Genomic DNA, 26,707 nt, shown 5'->3' on the forward strand with positions numbered 1-26,707 from the left:
CACATGTGGTATTCCAAAGGGATTGTTTGATCTTATTCTGTTTCATTTTTTGCATATACTTTGTAAGAAACTGAGATGCCATGGACTCAAATTCAAACCAATAAGCCCACATGCAGATTTACATGTCCAGTGCAAACACAGTGAACAGCCCTAGCATGTAAGAGATTAACATTGTATTCTTATCGTGATATGATAATGGCAGCCTAGATCTAAGGCTGTGTTTACACAACACAGCTTTTAGCGACATGGATGCGTTGCTACAGCCATGCTGCTAAAAGTCGTGCAGTGTCACCGCTGTTTGTCAGCAGGAGAGCCAATTAAAAACCTCCACCCCCAACGAGCGGTGTTTGCTTTGTTGGCAGGAACACTCTCCTGCCAACAACACGCTGTTCACACTGGCACTTGTCATGGCAAAATTTGTGTCTTTCGTGGGGTGAGGAGTGTTAACACCTCTGAAAGACAAAAGTTGTGTTTTTCAATTGCTAGTGTAGACATAGCCTGAGTTATGGCTCTAAAGTCTCACACATTAAAAGATGCAATTGAGTATTTCCCATATGTGCCACAGTTACTGCAGTGAAGCTGGAGTAAGACGGTTGTCCCTCATCATAAATCCTTATTTCCATTTTACTGTTTTCTTTCATATTGAAACCTAGTTAAGAAACATCAAATCAAGATGCTATTTTTATGTAAACAAACTGATATAAATTAAGACAGTTCCACTGACAATAGTAACTAATGTTTGTTTCAGATACTGTTACCTAATCTTTACAAATAATGAGTAATAAGATATGAAGAGTAACGAATTTTTCCTTCAAGTTAACTTCCAAGAAGAATGTAGTTAAATTTGAAGCAGTTCCCATGACACTCATAGAAGAGGGACAAACTCTTCTAAAAGCAGTGAGAGGAAAGGAGAAATTTTCCTAAAAGAAGAGTGCTACAGTTCAGGGTATCTGCACCTTTATTTCCTCTCGATGGTCCCCTCCAAGGACACTCATTCTAGGTTCCAGGCTCCTCAGCAGTCACTTTCTTTGGCAGAGACCTGCGTCTCTCCCCCTCAAGTGAGTTTTTTTTTTTCCCCTAGATGGCACACTTCCTTGCTTACTGTGATATTCCCACCAAGCCAGACTGCCTAAGCATGCCAACTGTCTGCACTTTGTTCATATCCTTTGAAGAGAAAGCAGTGTGATTGCCAGAAGTTAAGTTACCACAGTTTCTTATAAGCAAGGATGTTTATTCTTAAGGTGAAAGCATTATGGAGAAAACATTAAAAATAATATACTATATGAATGCTGATAAGTTTCAGAGGTCACCCATCAGTCGGAGTCTCAGTATGCCAAAACCCTTCCAACCCTTGCTAGGACAGAAGGTCCTATTGTCTGTTTGCTGGATCAGAAGGAAGGTCCTGAATTTGTTTAAACTCGGGCTATTTATCCAAAAGTTTTCTCTGTGTCTGTTGGCCTCTGAAGAATCCAGTTGGAACCAGTATATGCAAGCCTCTCCAGGTGGTAGTACCTCTCCAGAGGTGTGGCAACCTGAGTGAATTTGCCTAATCACACTACGCTGTTAATTTCTGGAGGAGCTGTGGACATCTTCCCCTATGGAATTACATACAGTCCCTAGTCCACAATGATATACAAACTTAACAACAAGATCTCTCAAAGATATTGCATGAAATTGCCATATCAGTCACAGAGTAATACACTTTTTTGTTATTACTCAAGGGAGAAGTAAATAACTACAGTGTGATAGATGTTCTCTCTTTAGCAAAATATAAGTTGATGTCTCATCTGTGGTATGGTGTGGAATTCAGGTCTTGTAATGAAATCTGGAACTTTTTTTTATAATTAGATAAATATTCTGCCAAGCCCAACCATCAATTATCAAAACGATTAGTCTTAAATGAAAGAAGCAGCTAATCTACTAAATTGTTGAAATTTTCTTAAGGAAGGAATGTATTAAGTGTGAAGTAATGTGAATGGTCATGAAAGGTTCTAGAGTGATTATTATAAAAAAAAAAGCTAACTCTCACAAGTTCAGCAAGGCTGTCAGAGAGCTTCCTCCACATTACATTTTATATGTCTGCATATGGAATTGTCTCTTATGCAGAAATGCCTGAAAGTGGAGGTTTACTACTCTAATTGAAGCCATTATACCATATAATCTACTTAGTTTAATCAAATACATTTGTTAAATATGCAATTTGAAGCATAACCATGAGATTTCATGAATTGAATATCCACTAAATACTATTTAACTGTTCATCTCTTGTTTTTGTTACCTTCTTCCCTTTCCTGCCTTCACTTTTTGCTTCTTCAGAGCATAGATAATAAGCCATAATTATTATTTTGTGGTATGTGGAGAAGAAAATACTCAAACTCCCAAAACAGGTGTGGATGCAATTTAATTCTAACACTAGCAGAACCTTTATAAGCTGAAAAAATATAATATTGTGAAAAATGTTAACTCAGTCCTCCTAGCTATAAACCAACTTTCAATTGTTTTGTATTTCAGATTGGTACTTTCTGAATTTTACCTGGCCCACCCACTTCTATATCATCACATTTAATTAATATTAATTCATTGCACTCTACTAATGGCTGTTGGGCTTTCAGAAAGTTGAAGCCATATGCAATGGTTGTAAGCTTGCAGAAAGCTTTTCTGTAACAGTAGCATCTAGTGGCAAAAAGATATTTTACATTCAAGAAACATAGGTAACCAACTCCAAAGTGTGTGTAGAAGAGTGAACTCACTACTGGCATACCCTCTCATGGCTGGGCATGTATTCAAGGCTCTGCTTTTCTAACATGCCCTGCTGGCAGCTGTTCCAGCATTGTAGTGGTCTCTCTTCTCATGATTCAGCTCTCCAGCCAGGTCACTGTTAATCCCACCCCTTCCAGGGTAAATAAAGTCCAATAAACTAAATTCAGATAATCACCGCAAACCATGCTCACTGTTCTGCAGTCTCTTCATCCCTTCTCTGGCTCTGCAGTGTTGTCCTTTCACTCTTGTGCAGAGTAACAGCTCCCAGAGTGTCCTTCTTGTATCAGTGTTTGTATGCCATCTTTTCGAGTGGACCAGTAGAGGAACCCAGACCCTGCCTCTTCTCTGGCTTCCAGTCCAGGAACCCTGTGGCAAGCAGCTAAGGGGTCTGCTCACTTGAACTCTCTGCTATCTCCATGGACCACTTCCTACCTTGGCCTTCCTTCAGACCCTTGCCAAAAGCATTTCCCTGGATTTAGTGTACATCTGCTACCTCAAGGCTGGTCTGCACTCTAATAACTACAGAAGGCCCATGAAGTTCTTCCCTTCTTGGCCTGCAGGGTCTTTCTCACCTGCGTTTTCCTCCATTTATGCTCACCACGCAGCTCCTTCCACATCTGGGCCTTATCTTCGTTTGGGCCTGGCCCAGCCCTCAGATGCTTTGATTGAGCTCTCCATCTCCAGTTAACCTTTTTAGTTCTACTGTGGGGTATATAGCCAATCACAGAGAGGCTTCCTTGGGGCATTAACCTACTTCTGCTGAAGTCCAAGATAAAACTACTACTGAATTTAGTGAGAACAGGATTGCACGATATATTAAAATTTTGGTTTCACTTATGTTTCAGGCAGCATGAGTTGGTATTACTTTGCTCCCACATCCAGCCTAATTGAAATGACCTCTTTAGCACTGCCGCCCCCCCCCCCCCACATACACTTGGGAAAGGCAATTCCCATCTTTTTCATGTGCTGTATATTTATACTTGCTTATTGTATTTTCCACTCTATGCATCTTATGAAGTGGGTTATATCCCACAAAAGCTTATGCCCAAATAAATTTGTTAGTCTCTAAAGTGCCACAAGGACTCCTCGTTGTTTTTGCCCCCTTTGAGCACAGCTAGTAAGATCAGTGTTTGGTGCATGGTTTTTCCCCTTGCACATGAAAGCCTAAATTCTAAAACTCTGTAAGTGACACCAACAAACCCTATAACCTTCTCTGTATGTTATAAATTGTAGGATGATGGTGAATTTATAAAAGAACCAATATTCTTCTCCGCTTTTTGAATTGTCAAGCAAATTATGATTAGTGTACAATTTAAAGCGTGCAGTGTATCATTGTTTTAACTGAAATAATTATATTTGTTAGTACTACAATGCACAATCGCTCTTATCAGAGGGCCAGTACTGTACACGGTCATTTTTAGAAGTGGATTTCACCATGTAATTTGTATGCTACTGAAGACACAATATTAAGTTTGTGGTAGCTTTAATTCAGAAAAGATGTGCTGCTTAGATTCCAACACATCCTTACTAAGTAATTCATCAAGGTTGTAAGTGCCTAGCAAGGCACCTTTTGTTGCTTTCATAGATGAACTAAACTACAAGCATTGCAAATTGCAGGTGGAAGAGAGAAACCCATAGAAATAGATCAATGTAACAGTTGTATCTAAGATTGTTTTAAAATTGATAGAGAGGACTGCTGTAAAATGTGTTCTACCGACATTCTTTTGTTTTGATTTTTTTCAGTTCCTCTCCTTTGGTGTAGGGCCATTGGTGTCAAACTCATTCAGTGAAGAACACCCGATTATACTTATTTGCTTGATTGTCAAACCAGGCCTACAAAGTTGGGAACTTACTTGTCCACTAGATCTACAGCAGAATTTCCATAATGACAAACATTGCAATGGGGCTGATTAAATATTTAGTTAGAAACGGTGGTGATCCCATTTCACAGCCCCTTTTTTTTGTATGTACAGTCACTCATTTTGCATGCACAGTTTCTGGTAGCTGCACACTCCTTTGACCAGTTCCCAGCCAATGGGAGCTGTGGCGGGTGGTGCCTATGGGCGAGAGAAGCATGCGCGGAGCCTCCTGTGCCCCCCACGCCCGCGCCTACTAGCGCTGCAACGCGGTGTCAGGACAGGCAGGGAGCCTGCCTTAGCCAGCCTCCCTCTCCCCGGCTGATCAGGAGCCATGCGAGCTCCAACTCCGAGCTCCAACCTCCTGCCCCAGCCCTCAGCCCCTTCCAAACTTGGAGCCCCCTCCTCCACCCTAAACCCCTCATCCCCAGCCCCACCCCAGAGCCTGCACCCCCAGCTAGAGCCCCTGGCGCAGCCCAGTGAAAGTGGGTGAGGGTGAGGGAGAGTGATCCACCGAGGGAGGGAGAATGTAGTGGGTTGGGCCTCAGGGAAGGGGTGGGGCCTCAGAGAAGGGGTGGGGCTAGGTTGTTCATTTTTGTGCAATTAGAAAGTTGGCAACCCTAATATAGCCAACAAAAGCCATATGGTAACTTTTTAAGAGTGGGATCAGTTTTGGAATGGAGGCCTGGATTTGGATATGCCCACTGGGCTTTCAGCATCCCTTTCACACCAACATCATCCTCACACCATGGATGTTTTCATCCCATCCAGAGATAGAGAATTTACTTTGCTAACTTTATATAACTTGATTAAAAAGATGAATGAACAATTAGATGCAATATTTAAAGTTACTGAACTTGAAGAAATTGTGATCACTTGCAAAGAGGCCATAAAGACTTTTAAATATTAAAGAATTCCTATCTTCTGGATTTTTGATTACTTATTTTTTATCTTCTTAATTAAAATTTAGTTTAGTCTTTCAAATCTAACTGGACTTTTTGCTTTTTAAAAGAATTCTGTTTGAGGGACCATTAAAGATATATGGCATATTTAACATTAAGTGAATATTTAAGGTATATTTAACTGGGGACTAATAGGTCATTCACTCCTAGTTGTTTACGATTAATATACATTTTTTCTCTTTCAAAGGTAAATGTTACAATAAGCCATTTTAAAACATATAAGAAAAATAGAGCAATATGTAAAAGAACTTGTTTCCTCTTGATAAATCTGAAGAGAGGGATATGGATTTTTTAAGGGAACTATATTATGTTACTCCCATTTGGAACAATTATTAATTAATTATATAAAATATAATACTATAAATTGTTAATTCCAATAGAAGATGAACAATTTATCCTTTCCAAATTGCTGGGGACTATCACTTCCATCATATTTGTTGTTGCAAAAATTTTAAACAGGATACAAAGCTGCTTGCATTAATAGTTTTTTTCATATTGTCAAGTTCATTAATCTGCTTGACTAGAAACGAAGAATATGACATTTAAGATGAAGTAATTCAAACTACCAGAAGAAGGAGGACATAGGTTTCTATGCCAGTGATTGAGATTTGGAGGAAACCTTCTGGCATGCTCCTAATTTAAGAAATTTTGAGAAATTGGTTAAAAAAGCAAAAATGCCAAATTGATGTTTTGTCTCCATTACTTGACACTAGAAGTCGACATTGCCTGCTACACTGCACTAATTCAGGAAGGTTTAGCACTAACAGCATGATCTCTGAACCAAATTGCAACAAGAGTATTCTAAAAAATTACCACTATGCCTGCCAGTTAAGGACACAACATTCAGGAAACACGAGTATTGTTCTTTCCCTGTCTGTCTCACAACTGCAAGGGAGGGTTCAGGAAGTGAAATGTCATTAACAGCTATTTTGTTTCCTGGAAATTTTGCAGTCTGCCCAAAAAGTAAGACAATGTAAACAAATTATTTTCCTTGCATTCAAGTGATTTGATGATACATCTGAATAACTCCTTTGCAGTTCATATTTATGTTGGCAAATTTCTACTGGCAATAAATCAAGATTGTGAGAGAACTGTCAAATGTTAGATTGGTAGATGCATAGATTTCAAGGCCGGAACATATGGTGATCTCGTTTCACCTCCTGTACAACAGGCCATATGATTTCTCGAAGTATTTTCTTTTGAACTGGAATATTTCTTTTCTTTTTAATTCAGTCTTGATTGTGAAATTGCCAAATATTCCAGCAGAGGTCAGACCAGTGCCAAATACAAAGATAAAGTAATCTCGCTACACCTACTCGAGATTCCCTGTTTATGTATCCAAGAATCACATTAGTCCTTTTGGCCATAGCATTGCACTGGAAGATCATGTTCACCTGATTATCCACCAGGACCCTGACATGTTTTTCCAGAGATATTGCTTCCCGGGATTGAGTATCCCATCCTGTAAGTATGACCGACATTCTTTGTTCTTAGATGTACATGTATCAGAGGGGTAGCTGTGTTAGTCTGGATCTGTAGAAGCAACAGAGAATCCTGTGGCACCTTATAGACTAACAGACGTTTTGGAGCATGAGCTTTCGGGGTGCTACCATTCATCAGATGCATGTAGTGGATTTCGGGGCAGGTATATATATGCTGGCAAGCAAGCTAGAGATAACAAGGTTAGTTCAATCAGGGAGGATGAGGCCCTGTCTAGCAGTTGAGGTGTGAAAACCAAGAGAGGAGAAACTGGTTCTGTAGTTGGCAGCCATTCACAGTCTTTGTTCAATCCTGAGCTGGTGGTGTCAAATCTGCAGATGAACTGAAGCTCAGCAGTTTCTCTTTGAAGTCTGGTCCTGAAGTTTTTTTGCTGCAGGATAGCCATCTTAAGGTCTGCTATGTGTGGCCAGGGAGGTTGAAGTGCTCTCCTTACAGGTTTTTGTATATTGCCATTCCTAATATCTGATTTATGTCCATTTTCTTTTCCGTAGAGCTGTCCAGTTTGGCCGATGTACATAGCAGAGGGGCATTGCTGGCATATGATGGCTATATTACATTGGTGGACGTGCAGGTGAATGAACCGGTGATGGTGTGGCTGATCTGGTTAGGTCCTGTGATGGTGTCACTGGTATAGATACTGGGCAGAGTTGGCATCGAGGTTTGTTGCATGGATTGGTTCCTGAGCTAGAGTTATTATGTGCAGTGTGCAGTTGCTGGTGGTAAGTTTCAGGTTGGCAGGTTGTCTGTGGGCAAGGACTGGCCTGCACCAAGGCCTGTGAAAGCGTGGGATCGTTGTCCAGGATGGTATGTAGATCCCTGATGATGCTTTGGGGGTTTTAGCTGGGGGTGTAGTGACTGCCAGTGGAATCCTTTTGGTTTCTTCTTGGGTTGTCTTGCAGTTAGGAGAGTTCTGGGTACACGTTGGCTCTGTCATCTGTTTCCTTATTTCTCTGTGCTGGTATTGTAGTTTTTGCGATGCTTGGTGGAGATTTTGTAGGTGTTGGTCTCTGTCTGAGGCGTTAGAGCAGATGCGGTTGTACCTCAGTGCTTGGCTGTAGACAATGGATCGTGTGATGTACCCGGGATGGAAGCTGGAGGCATGAAGATAGGCATAGCAGTCGGTAGGTAGATGTATATGTTTACATTTAACCATATTAAAACACATATTGTTTGCTAGTTAACTTGCACCCAGCTTACCAAGTGATTCAAATCATTCTTTATCAATGGCCTGTCCTTTTCAGTATTTACCATTCCCCCAATCTTTATGTAATCTGCAGATTTTGTGATGATTTTATGATTTTGTCCAGGTCATTAATAAAACATTTAAACAATGTAGGGCCAAGAACCAGTCCCTGCGGGACCCCATTGGAAATACAACCGCTTGATAATGATTTCCTGTTTACGTTTACATTTTGACACTTATCAGTTAGCCAGTTTTTAATCAATTTAATGTGCGCTATGTTAATCATCAGGCTGTCTGCTTTCCTATGCAGAGAAAGGGAGGAGACTCTTACAGGTAATATGCTTGTTCTCTAGAGTGCTGCACTCTTTGCACTGGGTCTTCTAATTTAAAAATTAGCAGCATTGTGTTACGTGGTGGAAGCTGCTTCTCTGTCTAGCTTTGCCACGCTGAATTATGCTGGTATCTGCTGGGAGGGGGTTCATTAAGAAGATATTGATATTCCCTCTCTGTAAAAAATTATTGGGGTGAGGGATTAATGTCAACCAACAATGGGAAGAAACCAGTAAACCTTAGTACACACCTGTGAAACTCATGACACCTGTTGTCACTCTTTACCTTCACGCATCTCCCCAGTCTCCAAAAGCCAAAAAGAACAGGTGAGCTTTGCAGTGTGCCTTACAGGTCAGTAATTCTCAGGGTGTTTTGGACCAACTGGTGCACAAGGTCCAGGGGCTGTTAAGCAACATATCTTTCCAGCAGTCCCCTTTCTTTTACATCAAAGTGTCTTCTGCTAGAGTATTTCTCCTAAATGCAACTCTGGTATGGCACAGAGAATATCTTTCAGAGAGATATGAAACCACTGGGATTTCAAAGAGCCTTTACAATAAATGTCTAATGTACCTTCTTTGTGAAAAGGGACACTATCTTGCCAAGTTGGGTCTTTAACAAATATTTCATAGCCACTCTTGGGTATATATGAGTTGCTGGTTACAGTGAGTGTCAAAACAGCTACCATAATTGGTCATAAATGTACTATATTTGCCATATTTCTTATTCCAAATATAGAAAACACGGCTTATTGTAGCAAAATCAATTACTGCAGTTTGTTTTTAAAAAGTGGCACTAATTTATAGAAAATTCCTTTTCTGAAATTGGATTAATCGCTTTTGAAATCATTAGTCTTGTTTTGATTAATTCTGCGGGAGCCATACTGTTATGTTCTGCACAGCAGTAAAAGTGTAAGTACAGTTACTCCTGGGGGAAAGAATTCATGTCCCCTACAGATTTTTTTTGCTTTCCTTCAGAAAAATGCCTTTCGGACGGGGAAGCAAAGGGCAGCTGCAAAAGCAGCCACGCACACCTCCCCAGAAGTGCAGATGTGTCGTATTGGGGTGGGAGTAGGGCTCGGGATGCCCTGGCTTGTGGCTCCTACGCTGTGCCAGGTTCAATTGCTAGTCCTTACTCAGCTGGGGGCAGGGGAGGATGGGACTTCCTCTTTCCCTGCAAGGAGCTGCCGGGGCCAAGTGAGACATACCCTAGAAACCTCCCCTGGCTGCAGGAAGATCTGCATCCCCCTCTCCTACTTCCTGCCCCCCATCGCTCCTCAGCTGTAGGGGGGAGGGTCACTGTATGGGGAGCAGCTCCCCTGTCTGCCCATCTCTGACCCTGCAGTCAGATCACCGCACACTGAGCCTTCTGTGCTAGACCCCCACCCCAACAAGCTCCACCTCCTCTGCAACTGGATCCCCCCATGAGCCCCCAGCACCCCAACTCCATTGAGCCCCAACCAACCTCACCCAGACCCCCCCATGCAGAGCCCCATTCCCCCTAGACCTGGAACCCCCCAATGAGCCACCTTCACCCAGATTGCCCTACGCAGAACCCTCACTAAGCCCCTCCACACTTCAATCCTTCCTGACTGAGCCTGCCTGAACCATACCTGGATCGGTGGGCTGGGCATGCGTGGCAGGAGGGGCACGGCCTTGGGGTGTTTCTGGAACAGGCCTGGCCCTTGCACTGTCAGGGTTGGGTGCAGCCTCATCATCAAGTCTGTGTCTGGAAGAGGGGAAGGACTCAGGGCAGTCTCCCATCTCTGTGAAACTAGTGGCCTGTGGTCCCCACTACCATGCTGGAGAGTCTGTATTTATTTACTGATAAATAAAATATGCAGAATTTTTTTGTGTGTGCAGAATTTTTATTTTTTTTGGCTCAGAATTCTCTCAGGAGTAATACAGTGTAAAAGAATGGGTGTAATAGGATTAAAGAATAGGTTTTGGAAGTCCTGCGGTGAGTTCTATTCCTGATTCTATCACTGACTCGTATGCAAGCCACTTAAATTGCATGAGTCACTAACCTCTCTCTACTTCATTTCTTATCTGTAAAAGTAGAATAATACTTGTATTGTCCCTCATCTTTGAATGTCTCCACTGCCTCTCCCTCCACTGAATTATATTTAAATTTCTTGACCTAATTTCCAATAACTTACATAATTCTCTACTCATGGCTACCTAACCTATTTAAATATCTTTTAGAGATGCTAGCCTCAATGTCCAGTTTGTACAATTCTCCTACAAACCTCTTCATGCCTTTATGACGTGTATAAATACTGAATGCCTTCCCTATCCTTATTCAGATTCCGCCTTAATATTTGGTGTTTCATTGATGCTCACGAGTGAGTCATCAATATGTCTTTTTAAAAGAAGCCTTTTAATTGAATCACCAGGATATTCATATGCCTACAACTGAGTAATATGTGATCTCATTGCTGTAATTCTCATATGTTTGTCACCCCTACTTATGACATCTAAAATTCTGTTGTAAATGTTTGGGATAGGTACTGTGTCAATCTTTGTACTGTGAAATGCTTTTGGGTGCTGAAAATATGTCTACTTAACCATGCTGCTGAAACTTAATGTTTTAACTTGCTTTGAAAGTACTACTGTATGTAAATTTAATTATGAGAAAAGGGGAGAAACAGGATTTCTTTAATGCTTCTAGTTAATACAGTTTTTAAAAAACTATGTAAATATAATTTAATAAGATCAGTGACATAAAATGTGTCTTGTCATCTTACACACTTCTGATATCTGGCTTAACCGACCATATTAGCTGGTTCATCCCATGCTTTTTTGTGTCCTGAGGTCTCACCTTCATACAGTCTTTTGGTATCACTGGTTTTCTTGCCTCGTTCGTAGTGCCTCTTTTGTTTTGCCATCAGCATCCCGTGTCTGCTTTCCTGACCTGAACACTGATGGTAGTGCTTAGAATAATCAGCTTCTTTAAAAAATTCTGCTGTACTTTTCCTCTTCCTACTCCTTTATTGATATCCTGTTGAAATTAATGGAATGTTAGGTAAGTGTTTTCTGAAGGACGTATTTGGTTTAGATACCAGTCAGCAGTTTTAGTAAACTTCTAGTGGTTGCAAAAATGCCAGATTGGCAACATTGCAGTGTATCCTTTCCCAGGTTGCTCTTTGGCACTCCATGGCTTGCGTTGCCTGGCAAGCTGGGGTGGGGGTGGGGGGGTGCTAGCCTGGGGCAGGGCCAGCTGCTACAGTGTGTGGGGGGTTGGGAGCTCTGGGCAGGGGCCAGTAGCCACAGTGGGGACTGGGCTCTGGTGGGCACAGAAGAGGGGAGGCCTTGGGCGGAAGGGGTGAGGCTAGCTTCTCCAAGCCTGGGGTTCACCCACCGCCCATGTGTAACTGAGAGGAGAATCTGCCTTTTTTTTTTTTTTTTTTTTAATATATTTTCTGATCCCACTTTTGGTTTTGAGAGAGAAGGGGGAAATGAGCCTGAAGCATAAAAAGCACAATGTGTTTCGAAAGCGCCAATAAAAGTAGAACACTTTAGTTGTATTAGGAGCAAATTAGTTGTTCAAGTGATCTTTACTCTAGCAGCTTGTATAGAACTTCAGATGTTTTGCATGTAATGGGATCCATTCATATGTAAATAATGGCATATGGGGTGTGGAAGTGTGAACTGTCATAGGCATATTTGTACTGAAGTGAAAGACGTTCTCCATGCTCGCCATTTGCATGTACTTATGATCCATATTCAAATATTGCTGTATGAGGTATCCTAATTCTTTTTTCCTTCATTGTTTGCCTTTAAAAATTGTTTACTTTCAGTTAGTAAATGCTTACATTAAAATGCGATAAATACAGATATAGAGAAAACCTTTCCAAAGAATTCTATTTCAATAAGAAGATACAGTTACCTGCTAATGTTGTTGGATTCCAATTCTTGTAACAGACATTAATTTTCTATAATGGGTGGTTGTTTCAACCTTCTGCAGAGAGGTTTTAGTGAATAAGCAAATTTTTTTTGACCTAATGTCAACTGTATGTAACACATACAAACCTTACGATCGTATAATTGCCTTGTTTATTATTAAGTAATTTGAATACGTCTCTGAGTATCTGACTTGGGCTATATCCACACTACTGCGTATGCTGGCAAAACTTGTCACTCAGGGATGTGAATATTCCACCCCGAGCAATATAAGTTATACTGATCTAAGTGCTCGTGTGCATAGTGCTGTGTCAGCAGGAGAAGTTCCTGCCCCCGACATAGCTTCTGCTGCTTACTGAAATGGTTTTTTTATGCCAGTGGAAGAGCTCTTCTGTTGCCAGGCATAGAGCATCTTCAGCAGATGCTCTGCAGCGGCTCACGATATCAGTACAGCTGTGCTGGTGCAGCGCTGTACATATAGACGACCTTACTTGGATGTTCTTTCAGGGTAGGTTTACATGGCAGGAAAAAAACACCCTCGCAGCAGCATGATCCAGACTTGTGCCACAGTGCTGAAAACAGACCTGCCCTGCTCCCCAGGCTTCAAAGCCTGAGCGTCTACACAGCTAGTTTTAGCACTGTAGCACAGGCCCCGCATGCTGAGTCTGTAGACCTAGGCTCTGAGATTCACTGGGTTGTTGGGTTTTTTGGTTATTTGCTGTGTAGACATAACTAAAGATCCCGTATACTGGGATCTGACTCTTAGGGTTTTTTCTTGTCTCTTGTTTCTGTTTGCTGAATCCATTAAACCCTAGGAAAGATTGGTTTTACTATCAAGATTTACTGGCAAAACCTGAATTTGTGATTCCCGTAACTATCAACAATTATAAAAAACATGACATAATAATCAATTTAAAGTTTTATTTCGTAAATTGAAAGAAGACTCTCTAATTAGCTGCCTAGTCTAAATTCCATTTATTTTTCGCTCAAGTTGTTAAGATTACTTTCCTTCTCACTTACAATAGCTTCAAACACACTACTTTAGAAATGCTTTTGTAGTAAGCTGCAGACAAACTAATTTAAACAAATTTGTGAAGCCAAATCTGACTAAGGCTCCTTGACTATAAGAATTGAAGTTATTACATTGAGTTTTACTGCATTGGGAGGTGAGAGGGAACTTATTTTAGATAATTTAAAATAAAATCTTGGTTGCTGTCAAAGATCTTATTTTTCACTCCCTACCACCAAGTTAGCCTTTTTATGGCAGCTACAATTGTATCTTTTATAGAATGTCTCGTGTAAGAGGGCTAGCACTCACAGGCAGTCTAGTCCAGGAGAGAGTCTTGTAGAGCACTGGGAATCTGTACACCTGGGTTTTGTTCACTCCTCTACCACTGACCAGTGGTGTGCTTTGGGAAGTCACTTAACCTTGATTTGTCATTACGGGAGTGGGCTTTCCCCTTTATCAGCAATTCCTTCATTTTAATCTTTCCAACTATCAATAACACGCTCCAAATTGTGCATTTATAGTGTGTATTGTACTGTTTATCTCCATGTGCCATTCAGCCTCGTATCTCAGAACACCTCACAAAACATGCACTAACCAATCAGAAATGCACTGCCTGTCACTTGTGCCTGAATAAATATTTGTCATTAACAAAATTGCAATCCAATTACAACTGGACATATCCATTATTCCAAAGCAAGCACATCCACCAAAAAAACTTATTTGAATGGTTTTTGCCTTGAGACTCATGAGTTGTAGCTTAGAGTTTGGATTCCAGGGTTAGGCGCTATCATGTGGAAGATTGAAGTTTGATTGCAGTCAGGAAAATGATATATTTAGCAATTCTATATTCTAGTGTGTGTTCCTTCATGAAGTCATACCAATCTTACCATAGAAATTACAGATGGAAAATACTTTAGTATTGCAGTTTGCTTTATCCATCTGACACATTATCCAAGTGGTGCAGCAGCTTTCCTTAGGGGATATTTTGCAATCCAATAATACTCAGTATTAAGAAATATTACTGATATCAGCTTAATTGTTCTCTGCTAAATTTCATCCTATTAGTTATTCTTGGACTACCCTAAACAAGTCCTTTTTTTCTTTCCCATTTCTGTGATTTTTTTTTCCATTCCCTCTCCTCCCCGCCTTTGAGTACCCTTCAGCTTCTGTCAACAGTTGTGTTCTGTGCCTCTCCATATTCCAAATGTGAAGTGTGCTCCAGAATCTAGTATAAACCAAAGTCAGAAAAGTGCATTAGAGAATTTATAGACCATTTTGAATTTTATTTGTGAAAAGCTGAGACTTGTGTAGCATGCCTTGTATGAAGGAAAACTGACCGTAATGCTTTGTTTTTCCTTGATTGACAGTAAATTGATCTACCCTCAGTAGGACACCCAAGCTTGCATAAATGTGCTTTAAGTATATTTTCTTGCTCCATAAATTATGCATTCATCACACTGCACTGTGATTTGGTATTGCTTATGTATTACATTAAAACTTTTAATTTCAAGAGCAGCAGACTTCATGCTGAAACATTGCCATCTCTTAAGTGAGTTTGAGCAACTTGAAGCCCCCTTGCTTGGCATTACTACTTTTCAGCTGTTTGGTACAGCATGCCTTTTCTTGGTCAGCAGTAATGGATGTGAATGACCTCTGGGGATTGAAGAAATAAGGAGCAGTTGATTAAAAAAAATATTTGCCAATCAGTTTTTCTTTCCTCAGTAGTTCCTTTGTATTCAACCTTGTTTTTCCAACTCAGTATTTTCCTCCCAACTTCTAGTCAAGTTGTCATTAATTTAAATTTAACAGAAAAGTTGTAAAAGTTGTTTAACCTCCTCTCATCGTTCAAGAAGCAAGTTTGTGTAATGTGCAACTTCACTTCAGTTGCAATTTTCATGTGCGCTATATCTCTAAGATTGAACTGTAACTTGAATAGGAGAAAGTTATATTTTGACCAAAGATTTTACAAAGGCAACGCATATGAAAGCTGTTAAGCCTCTTCTCCTGATGAGAATATAAGGTCCATGGCTCGCTCCCATACAAAAGTGTGCTGATGACACATGCACAGTACACACAGATCTTTGTGTGTTCTGTCAGTTTGTTGTTTTGCCATACCTTCTTGCTCAGTCTAGATATTGTTATGGCAGTTTTTTCAATGCAGATGTTGAGTTCAGTTTCAAGTGAGAGGTTGACTGTGATAGAGGATCCCAGGTATGCGAACTTGTTCACCACTTCAAGTTCATAGTTGTTGATCTTGATGGAGGGTGCTTCCTCAACTCCCGGGCACATTATGTTCATCTTTATTATTCAGTAATTATCACACTTATAATTACAACATTGCCCTTCTAGAGATGGAAAGACACAGCAGGAAGTAATGCAAAGTTATTTGATCAACAAAAATCTTTCATTAACTTATTGCTGTTGAGAATTGTTCTGTTAAGTGACACTGAAAAATAGCAGTTTAAGCCTTGAAGTAGTAATTTATAATGAACATCAGGTTAAACACATGTTATTGCAGTGGTACTCAACCATAGATGAAGAATACATAATTATACAAAGGTTACAATGTAAGCAGTATTTATGACTGTCAGTTCTAATTCCACTGGTGTGAAGAAGTGTAGCTCTACTCATGTTCTTGTCATCTACTTGTCTATTCCTAAACTGCTATTTGTTTCCACTGGCATTTGCGCTAGTTGTCATGATGTTGTGCAGTGCCTCACTCAAACCCAGGAAGAACGGTACATGGAGAGCTATAAAGAGTGAACGTGACCTCGTACCCTCTCATTATCACTACTTCATCATGTCTAAAATAGATTTTGTTTTCTGATATTGCTCCATGTCACAGGGACAAGAGAGGGAGAGGAACTGGGGTCTGATTTTTCAATTTGCAGCAGTGGTTTTGCAAATAACTTTATGGGGTCTTGGAGAATATTAATCACTTTCTGAGATGAACTAATGAAGGCAATCACATAAAAATGTACTTTCATAATCCTGCCAAAGATAATCTTAGTTAAGATGTATATAGTATGGTTTCATACAGAGTTTCTCGAGACTTTACATAGATTGGTAATATCTCCATTTTCCCAGTGGGAAAGCTGAGGCACAGAATGCTTCGATCTTTCCTTCCTGATAAGTATATTCCTCATTCATGAAAAGATACTTAACTTTTCTATTTGCTGTACCATGTTTTCCTGTCTCTCTAATCTCTATTGGCCATGGTTTGAAGCTGGGCATCCTAAAATACTCCTTAATGCTTGGTAGAGCAACCCCCTCATCCTGTGTCAACCTGTACAATGAACTACATTTAACTCCATCCAAGAATAAAATTGGATTTTCTCCTCATCTTTTTGTGTAAAACTACCAGTGTTTGAAAAGGGACCTGTAGTAATTCTCACCATCTCTGTAGTTCCAATAGCTTTTCGTTGAATGTTTTCAAGCATTACACCACAATAAAATATGTTGATTCTTTTTAAAGGGCTCTTTCATAAGAAGGAATTCACTTTTTACCATTAGTTGGTAATGGAATGTTAACTGTGGGTCAAGTGTACACACTATAATTTCCCCATTTCAATTTAAACTTTTCTGAGTTTATTGCACTCTGCACTACAACGCCATCTGAGCTAAATTTAGCTGTATGGAACCAAATTATGCTATTGATAGGACTACACACTGGCTGAATTTGACCCATGATTTCAGTGAACCCTGCGCACCTTTAGAAACATAGTTGAGTATCAGATCCAAGAGTTGTCGTCTCTAGTCATTTTCCAAATAGGGTTCATAGAACTAGTGACTATATCCTACATTCAATGGGTAGAAAATTAAGGCAGTTGAGGACTAGGTAGCTCCTTAGACTAGGCTTCTGCGCTGTTAGATTCTCCTCCTTTGCTGAAACAACCAATTGGCCAGATCAGTTCTTTTTCTTGTTAAACATAGGCACATTTGTATACAAGTATCTCCTATCCCAAGTTTAGACAATAATAAATGCAAGTATACTGCACTCATTTTACCCTTTTTTTTCCCCCTTGATTTGCCCAGTTCTCCTTGTACCAAATCTTGCACAATATACTACTCTTATCCCGGACATTTGTTTCCTACATCTCTGGTTAAACCACTCTCTCCTGTTTTTGTAATGCAGATGTTACTGAGATGAATGTAGATGGTACCACTTTCCCTTTGATGTGGCACTGCTACATTGCACACCTGCCCACCGGACCTTAAGTTATCAGCAGATTAGCTTAGATGTTCATTACCTGCTCTATTACTTATCATGCATCTGTTTTGTAGAATAGTTTCAAGTCCTATAGTTTCACAAATTTGAGTCTCTTTGATGGTACCATTATAAGTATTTTACATTGACATTTCTTAAATTTGCATGGATATTTTGCTCATTCAGATTGTCTACACTGATATGTTAAACACAATAGTTCTTTATAGAGTTATCATTCTGATTATTTTCAAGATGTCAAAATACATTTTTTCCACATAAATGTCTTCCCCTACCCAAAATTATGTCATTGATTTGTCATTGATCTGTTTTTTATATATATTTTCCCCCAAAATTTGTTCCTCCTCAAGACTGTCCCAGTAGCGTGACCACCCAGGAAATCTAGTCAATTGGTGTGACCATGTAACTTGTCCTGTCATGAAATCTGGAAACCATTTGTCTAAGACAAAAGGATTTGCAATACTGGTGTATTGCACTATTAAGAATTAATTGTCAGAGTAGTCATCATTCCATCAGCTTTTATTTTTGCTGTCTCTTATCTTTTTCTTTTCCAGTTGGTTCATTAGGTAGTTCAACTTAGGCCAAAAAAAAAAAAAGTGCTTCAAAATTTTTGTTTTGTTTTCAACAGTGCCCTTAAAGATAGCCGTTTCCCCCCAATGACGAGGGATGAGCTGCCACGGCTTTTCTGCTCAGTGTCTCTACTCACTAATTTTGAAGATGTATGTGATTACTTGGACTGGGAGGTAAGGATTCCAGATCTTTTTAAAGAAAGCTACCTTGATACCAGTATACTCTAGTTCCTCCCAACCTTATAAGAAAATAACTGAAATTTGGGAATATTTAGTGTACTTCTCCTGTTGTCTTTTATACACATAAGATGAGGCATCTCTGGTGTCTCCTGGGAGATGTGGTGTTACCATGCAAGTTCTCAGGTATGGAAACCATAAAGTGGAACTGAGCCATTTTCATGCCCACTGGATGATCACAGTGAACCTGTGTTCTTAAAAGAGACATGAACAAGGCACCATTGATGTCTGGTGGTTGGTTTTTTTTTGTTTTTTTTTTTTGAAGATTAAATTCTGCAATATTAAAATAGACATCGTTCAAAATACATCCTTAGTTTTTTGGATCAAAACTTTCTGTAATATAGTTGTTATAGAGGAGACCTAGACAGTTATAGTCCATCACTCTGCTAGAACAAGATAAGTCTCTAGAAAGAGGCTGTACCAGACAATATATACTGATACTACATTTGACCTTAAGCTGCTGGAATCACATAATGTGCTCATTGCAAAACAAAAAAAAGGCCCCACACAGCTGCCTCATTTAGATATAGGAATAAGCATGGGTGGCTGAAGCCAAATAACACTTTATCTAGTGAAAAAGGTGTAAGCCGGACACTTAGAACCTGTCTCCACTAATCCCTTGAAAACAACGAGAACCAAATATACCATTTTTTTTTTCAATTTAATACTTATCCTATGAGGAGCAGCATCCACTTTACTTGTTATGGTTAAAGGAAAACTGCACACGTTGTCTTGGCACAGCAGAATAAAAAGTCACAGGTTAAGAAGCAATTGCTGTTATGTTTAAATTTCTTTTTTTTTTAACAATATATATTTGAGTGTAACAGTTTTACTGAAAATTTGTTACTTACAAAAATAATCGGCATGTTCTAGTCCACTATAAAAGAAAACAAATTCCACTGTCTTGTGTTAATAATGGTTTAACACACATAAGAGCTCTAATGCTTAGTTCGTTTTTTAAAAACAGTAATGCTTTTCTACTGGCTGTACGTGCAAGTTGAAAACTGGTGTATAGTCTCCATAATTGGGTGCTCTCACTGGTGAAGGTCAGAAGTGACCTCATTTTCATTGGAGTAACTGTCTCCAGAATTAGCCTCAGAAGTGCCAATTGTATAGTAATTGAAAACTTAAATATAATGCATTTCACAGTTAATTGGTAGTGACAGCAGCTTCATGTCTTCTCTACTACTGAGCAAAATGGGTGCTAGTTTTCTTTGAGGAACGATCAGTATTTTCACCATAAACACCATTTTTCATGATTTATCTCTCATCTGTCAAAAATTTACTCTGAGCTGAAGCTTTGTCGTAAACCAGGAACAGGTGTTTTTTTAGATAATCCAATTGTTGGTCTCTGAGCTACATAAGTACAATATATGTTTGGACCACAATTTTTCAAGCATTAATAACTACAGCGGCTTTTTTAAATGAAACTTTACAGGCCAATAATTAAATCAATTTAGTAAAAAATTTAAACTGGTTGAGATTTTGTCTAGTCTGCTTGCTACAGTTTAGCATGTTCAGAAACTGTTTTTCATAATGTTTTAAATGTACTCTAATATTTTATTGGCTTCATGCTATCATCTAATACAGTATAATGTAACGATCGTTATCTTCCCAAGTTGAAATATCCATTTCAAGTTTCCAGATAAATATTTTTACATAATGACAAACTGTTTCAAAGGAGCCATTATGTTCTATCAAATAAGCATATTGCTTGAAAATGACCAAAATACATATTTGTTCGAGAGAGGGGCTTAAAACCAAATTTCACATTCTATATTTTATGCAAAGTCCTATAAAATTTAATAACAGAAGAAAAAATAGGATTTGACAGAAATGACTTCAGATAGTAATAAAATATAAATTCCTTTTGATAGAATTTGTAATCCTACGTATAGAATTAAATAGAGAACTATATCCCAGCTGTAGCATTCTATATGTTGGTTTAAAAATTCTGTAGAAAAATATTTGCTATGAAATTTCTTAAGACACTTCAATAAGGGAAACTATTAGCCTTTTTTGGAAGGGTGGGAAAGGCAAGAGTATTGTCAAATATTTTAATATTGTACTTTAAAAGCCTCTAACGTGGTAAGGGAATCAAGAGGTGGCCATAATGTAATGAGTCTCCTGAAACATGGCAGAATCCTGTGGTTCTTTCTACCATGCTTTTCAAGTGATGGTGCTATATATAATTATAAATGACGTACAGGCATTCCATATGAAGTAAGAAGTTTATACTGAAATGTTAGTCCTTAAAAGAATGATGTGTCACTGTACATGCCCCTTGCAGTGAGACAGCTTATGTCATCCATGTTTCTTTTAAGGGAACTGCAGTTATGCAATGTCAGTGGCAAAAAGACATTTCAAGATGGCTAGAATATGACCTAAAGAGAGATTCTGGGTCTTCCATCTGGTATAACTGCTCATTTCCAGATCATCCTGAAAAATCATCAGCCTGGTTAGGAGACCTTACTTCTGTAGGTATGCTATTGAGATCTTGTGGGAGCTAATTCAGCAATTTGCTGACAGAAGTCAAAATATTTCAAAATTGCAGATCCAGTCAGCTTGTTGTGGTGGTTTAGAGGCAAGATCATTTGAAGACGTGGTTCAGGACAGGAGTGCCTCCTATACCCTGAAACAGACTGATAGATCTTCCTTCCACTGATTAATGAATTGTTTTCTCAAACTGAAGAGATCAGTTTTTCAGTTGCAGCAAGCAGTAAGAGATCCTCTTTGCAGCAGAGACTTCAGGCGAGTAAACAGGAGACATGAGTGAATTGACTGCCATTAGCTCCCATATGATTTTTCAGATTGCCACCATTTTCACCTCTTATAAAGATTTGCACCTTTTTCTATTTACTGTCAAAGGATCACTTCAGTACAGTGGTTCATGAAGACACTTCATAAAATACATAGGGTTTCCATTCACGCATGATTGTATGTGATTGCACTGTGCATCAGTAGTTCACAGACGTGGTGGTTTGAAATGGATGCTGGGCAGATATGCATTGTCTCCTCATTTCTCTAAACAGAGTCTTCCTCCCACGAGACATCTCTCCACTACCCCTGTCCAATGACTACTTTTGTGTTGTGTCTCAGCCTTTCCATCAAGAAAAGGTCTGAGACAGGCAGTGTCATGAATTCTGGGATATGTTTTTGAATGATAATACTTCAATAGAGAATGTAGACACCAGAGGGCAAGTGGGGAAGCAACTCATGGAGGTAAAATACTGTTTAATGCCATTGACATGGAGGCAATAAGATCTGCACCTTTTCACATCCACCAGTGTATCTGATGGGACCTTTTCTCCCATTCCATTTCCCCTTGCAGCCATCCAGCCCCAAAGCAAACTCAGTTTTATTCCTCCCTTTATCCTTCGTACAATCTCCTTCCTAATTTCTCTCCCCCTCCACTAAGGTCATCCCTGCCCTGCCCAGACTGCAATTTCCTCTTCTCCAAAATTATTATTTTTTTTTTGCTCATTGCTTTTTTGCTTTTGAATTCCTTTACTCTCAACTCATGTCAGAGTTGGAATCTTTAAACTATTTAGCGAGACATTTCCTTACAATACAATGCTCCACACAGGAAATCAAACACAAAAAAATGTTCTGCTAGGTTACTAAACAATACACTGGGTTTCAGAATCTTTTTTTTTAAAGGGAATTGTTTGGTTTGCTTAGATCCTAAATAAAAGAGGAGATTCCTATCCATTCTGCATCTTAGGCCACTGAATCCCTTACCCCACGAAAGAGGTTCAGGACGCTGTATCAGGAGCCCCTGGGAGGAAAAAATTAAATCCTACAAAATGGATAGGACAAGTATGAAATATGCTTATATGTTTCATGAGGCAAGCTTTGGTACTACAGACTGGCTATTTGGGAGTGGATACCTTGTTAATGTGTGAACGACAAACTAATGTATATGTTTTCTGCATTTCTCTTTTATGAAAATACAGAAGGAAGCAGAAGCTATGCTATCATTTCTTAGTCACTCACACCCAATCACAGATGGGTTTCCCCAGTACTTTATCCTTTCAGTCATTTTTTTCTCCTGTTAAGATCATCTGTGTCTTCTCACCACAAAGTGATTCAGATTTCTTGACAAAGCTTTGTGATATTGAAACAAGCCTTCCTGACATCAAGAAAAGTCAGGATTCAGACAGCACAGAAAATTAGCCAAGTTTCTTCAGTAGTTCCACATTAAGCATACCATCGTACAAATTCAGGCTACTTAATGGCCAGTATTTTGTCAGCTTCTGGTTCCTAAAATAATGTAAAATGGTCTTTTATCCTGAATTTGTTGTCCTTTGATGAAATGCTACCAAGCTGTAGAAGCCTCTTGAGACTGTGGCTGTGGGGTTTGATGATGAGATGAAAGTGAATAGTAATAACTGAGAGATGGCTTTTCATCAGTCTGTACGAAATTAGATAGTAATTTTAGAGTTCCTGGTGAAGAGATGCACCCAAGAGACAGTTTTAAAAAAACAACCGCCCAAAATTTAAGCCTGGTCCAGTCAATTTAACCTAAACTGGAAAAAAAAACAAAAAAACCCACACTTACACCAGAAGAGGAATGTCCACGCAGAGGTTTTCAGTTGTTAGCTATAGTGGTTTAAATTCACAAGTTAGGTTATACCAATGCAATTTCTTGTGTAGTTGTGGGAAGGGTTAGTAGTATGTCAGGAGTGCGTTGGACATCAGAATTAGAGCAAGACGTTTTCATGAACTCTGTCAGTCCGTTGAATTGGTTATGACACACAATCTACGCATCAATGAGAATTATGTTTACTGTCTGTTGGAGTGCAGTTATTTGTTGGTTGGGTATTGAATCATATTCAGCACGTCATCAGTATAGTAAAGGCTGTGTTATCCGGCACTTTATCAGTCGGAAAGCTCTATTATCCAGCATTTCTGATATCTCCCAATAAAAATCTTCAATCTAGTAGCGGGGAATAGTATACTGCCCAGAACGTTATGCAGTTGCACATTTTGCACCCTACTTTTATGCAAAAGAGGCAGAAGACAAGCAAGCAAGCTGTTATCAGGGATTTATTCAAAAAAATAGTTTCCAGGGTGCGTCTTAGGGTTATTACAGATTCAGCCCAATCCACTACACCTTCCCTATCTTCAATGATAATTGATGTTGATAACGATGACCCTGAGGCACTGCAGGAGCCTTGAAGTGTCTTCTGAATCACGAAATATTAAATTATGTTCAGTATAATTTTAGTGATATGCATGTACACCATGCAGTGCCTATAGTGATATGTAGTGTTCATAAGATAAAAGTTTTCTATACAGTAGGTTACCTGTATACACCTAAGTACTTCAAGAAACCAACCACTCTGCAGTGCAGTACTACAGCTAGATTGGTGAATATCTCCGTACTGCACTACTGTATTTTATACTTTATTCATTTTATTAAATTCTAATTCTTTGAAAATTTGGTATTTCATTGGTCAAAAAAAATATTTTATACCTCTGTTAACCAGAATATTTGATTAACCGGCACCCACCATTCCCCCAACGTGCCAGATAACAAAGCTTTTACTGTATTTCTGGTTAATTCCTCATGAATATTGTAAACTATAAGTTTTCATGATCACCTCTGTTGCACAGGATATTAGCACAGGAAGGTGGACCTTACTTTATATATTCCACAAAATTTTTAAATTTGATTTTGAAGACATGCTAAAAATAAAACATATTTTACAAAATGCCTTGACTAATTGAATATATACATCTCTACCCCGATATAATGCGGTAAAGCCGCTCTCTGCGGGGCCGGGCTGCGCACTCTGGCAGATCAAAGCAAGTTCGGTATAACGTGGTTTCACCTATAACACGGGAAGATTTTTTGGCTCCCGAGGACAGCGTTATATCGGGGTAGAGGTGTACTACCGTAAATACTATATCTGTTCATCTAGATTCCAATCCCACTGCTCTCCTTATCTGTTCTTAGGATTCATAAAAGTATTATCACTTGTGAATTAAAACAAGGAGAATGTCAATAGCCTTCTAACTTACTATTATAAAGCAGGCAAGAAGAGTGATGAGGGTGCATATATGTTATCACAGCACAACCAATACCCTGGGTGACTGCTCTGTGAGTTGCCTAATAGAAGCAGCATGGAAATAGGTAGATTAATAATAATAGCCTGAAAATTACCATACACAGAGGCTAAATACGATATTTTTGTACAAATTGGAAACAGAAAAAGTTAAAAAAAAAATTACGGTTTAAAATGGAATCCATGGTCATGTTATATGTGACTTAGGCTACAAAACTTTGACAGGCTCATGTAGTTACACTTGTCTGTCCTCCTCTTTCTACCTCCAATTGCTTGCTAAACTCACTTGTTGAACCTTTTCTAAAATTGGATTGTAAGCTGTTCATGGTAGTCACCGTCCTGCACTGGATTTGCATATTGTCTAGAACAACGGGACCCCAATCCCGATCTACATGCTGTAATAAAAATAGATTTCAAAGGAGTTGCAGTTGTTGTGTTTTAGGACAGATAGATGTTTTTTCAGTTTCTGGTATGTCGGAAAATTTAAAACTGGTAGTGTTTGTATGTAAACATAAATGTTTTGGTCAGGATACATTTTGGGTTTTTTCTTGGCATTTAGTCAATCTGTAATTACTTTTCTGCTGTAATCAGTTTGTCTTGCAAATTTGATCTGAAAAAGATGCAAATTGCTACACTAATAAAAGGGGGCACCTGAGCTTCACATGTGCATCACTTTGTACTAGTGTGAAGTTTCCCATCATTCAGATATGGTCTTACAGTTTGCATAAAGTTACTAGTTGGTTTCCTTGACCCTAGAATAAATTAGGCAAGATCTGCTTAAACTTTTCATTCCCAAATTTCCATTTGCCATAATAGAACTGTCTGGTTCAGAATTACACCTTCAAAGAGTACAGATTTGGCTTCTAAAACAAAGTTACACCTGCTTACTTGAAAGTTTAGGTTCAGAAATGTAAGAGAGATTAATTGAGACCAGTTGATATGAAGGAGGTTAGAGATGAAACTTTTCTGAATGAAGATGTGAATCAATTCAGAAAAGTTTAATCATATTTCAGACATTGTGCGTTGATAAAGAGGAGGAGAATTTGCAAGTCAAGGTCACCTGAGTAATCTCCCTCCCCTCAACCCACACTCATAGCCACATGAAGATGCTAGAGCAAAAAAACTTTGTATAATATTTACCTTGAAATATCTGTGTGTTAATTGGACAGTTGGCCCTGGGGAGCCTGGGTGCTTCATTATATTAATCCTTGGTTTTGAATTTGGTTGCCATGCAGTTGTTCTAGAGTAAGTCTTCATTCTAAAAATCTCTCTCTTCTTTTTATTGAAATCAAATTAGTTTGTGCAAAAAAACAGGTATCTAAACCAAATAACACTATAAGCTTTTAAACACACAATACTCCTGTTTCCACCTGCACCTGAAGACTTCCAAATTTAAGGAGCACAGGAATAAAAATCTGAGGCTACTAACATTTTATTTTACATTTGTGTCACTGAAAACTGTTGATTTAAATTTTGGTAAGAAATTTCACTCCCAGCTGGAGGCCTCTTACGACAAACTGATGAAGAGCATGTGTTTACAGCAGAATTATTGTACCTTTGAAAATAGGGAAGTGCTGTGTACACACGCATTACTTTTGCAAACAATGCCTCGAAAGGGCACCAGCCTACTTCTTCTAGGAATTTGGAGCATCTCATGAAAGTTGCATGTCACTCCTTTCTGTCAGCAATTGTAGGCAGTAGACCTTACATTAGAAAATAGTCTTGCTATATATGGAAATATGAATTTGAAGTTGATTAGCTTCCCAAAGCTTTGAAATACCTTTCTTTCCTGTACTCCTCTTCTTCATACACTTAGTGGAAATTTCATGAACTGGAAGGCTCAAGGGACTGGTAATAGCTCAAACCTTTCCCCATTAGGTTGCCAGTTCAGACAAGATCCTGGTTGTTAATGGCCACAAGTCATTAGACCAGCTGGTTGCCTATGAAATAGAACTGGTGATCTTGGTTCACTTTTTGGTGGGCAGGTGTTCACATCCTGTTAATAACACCCCCGTTGGCAGGATCGAAAGAGAGGTTAAGCACTGAATGAACATGGAGACCAAATACTCTCACCTCAAACAGTGTTCCCTTCAGGTCAGAGATGAA

The 26,707-nt window shown here is 39.1% G+C and overlaps 1 protein-coding gene across 2 annotated transcripts in view; it reads left to right on the forward strand.

Moving 5' to 3' along the window:
• AMMECR1 (AMMECR nuclear protein 1) overlaps nt 1–26,707 on the forward strand; it is a 102,146-nt gene that overhangs the window by 56,184 nt on the left and 19,255 nt on the right. For both annotated transcript variants that reach the window (XM_075068816.1, XM_032788079.2), the window contains one exon: nt 18,353–18,467. In XM_075068816.1, coding sequence (XP_074924917.1) covers nt 18,353–18,467 — 115 coding nt within the window. The remainder of the gene's footprint in view (nt 1–18,352; nt 18,468–26,707) is intronic.

Source organism: Chelonoidis abingdonii, chromosome 8 (assembly GCF_003597395.2).
Source record: "Chelonoidis abingdonii isolate Lonesome George chromosome 8, CheloAbing_2.0, whole genome shotgun sequence".
Lineage (NCBI taxonomy): Eukaryota > Metazoa > Chordata > Testudines > Testudinidae > Chelonoidis > Chelonoidis abingdonii.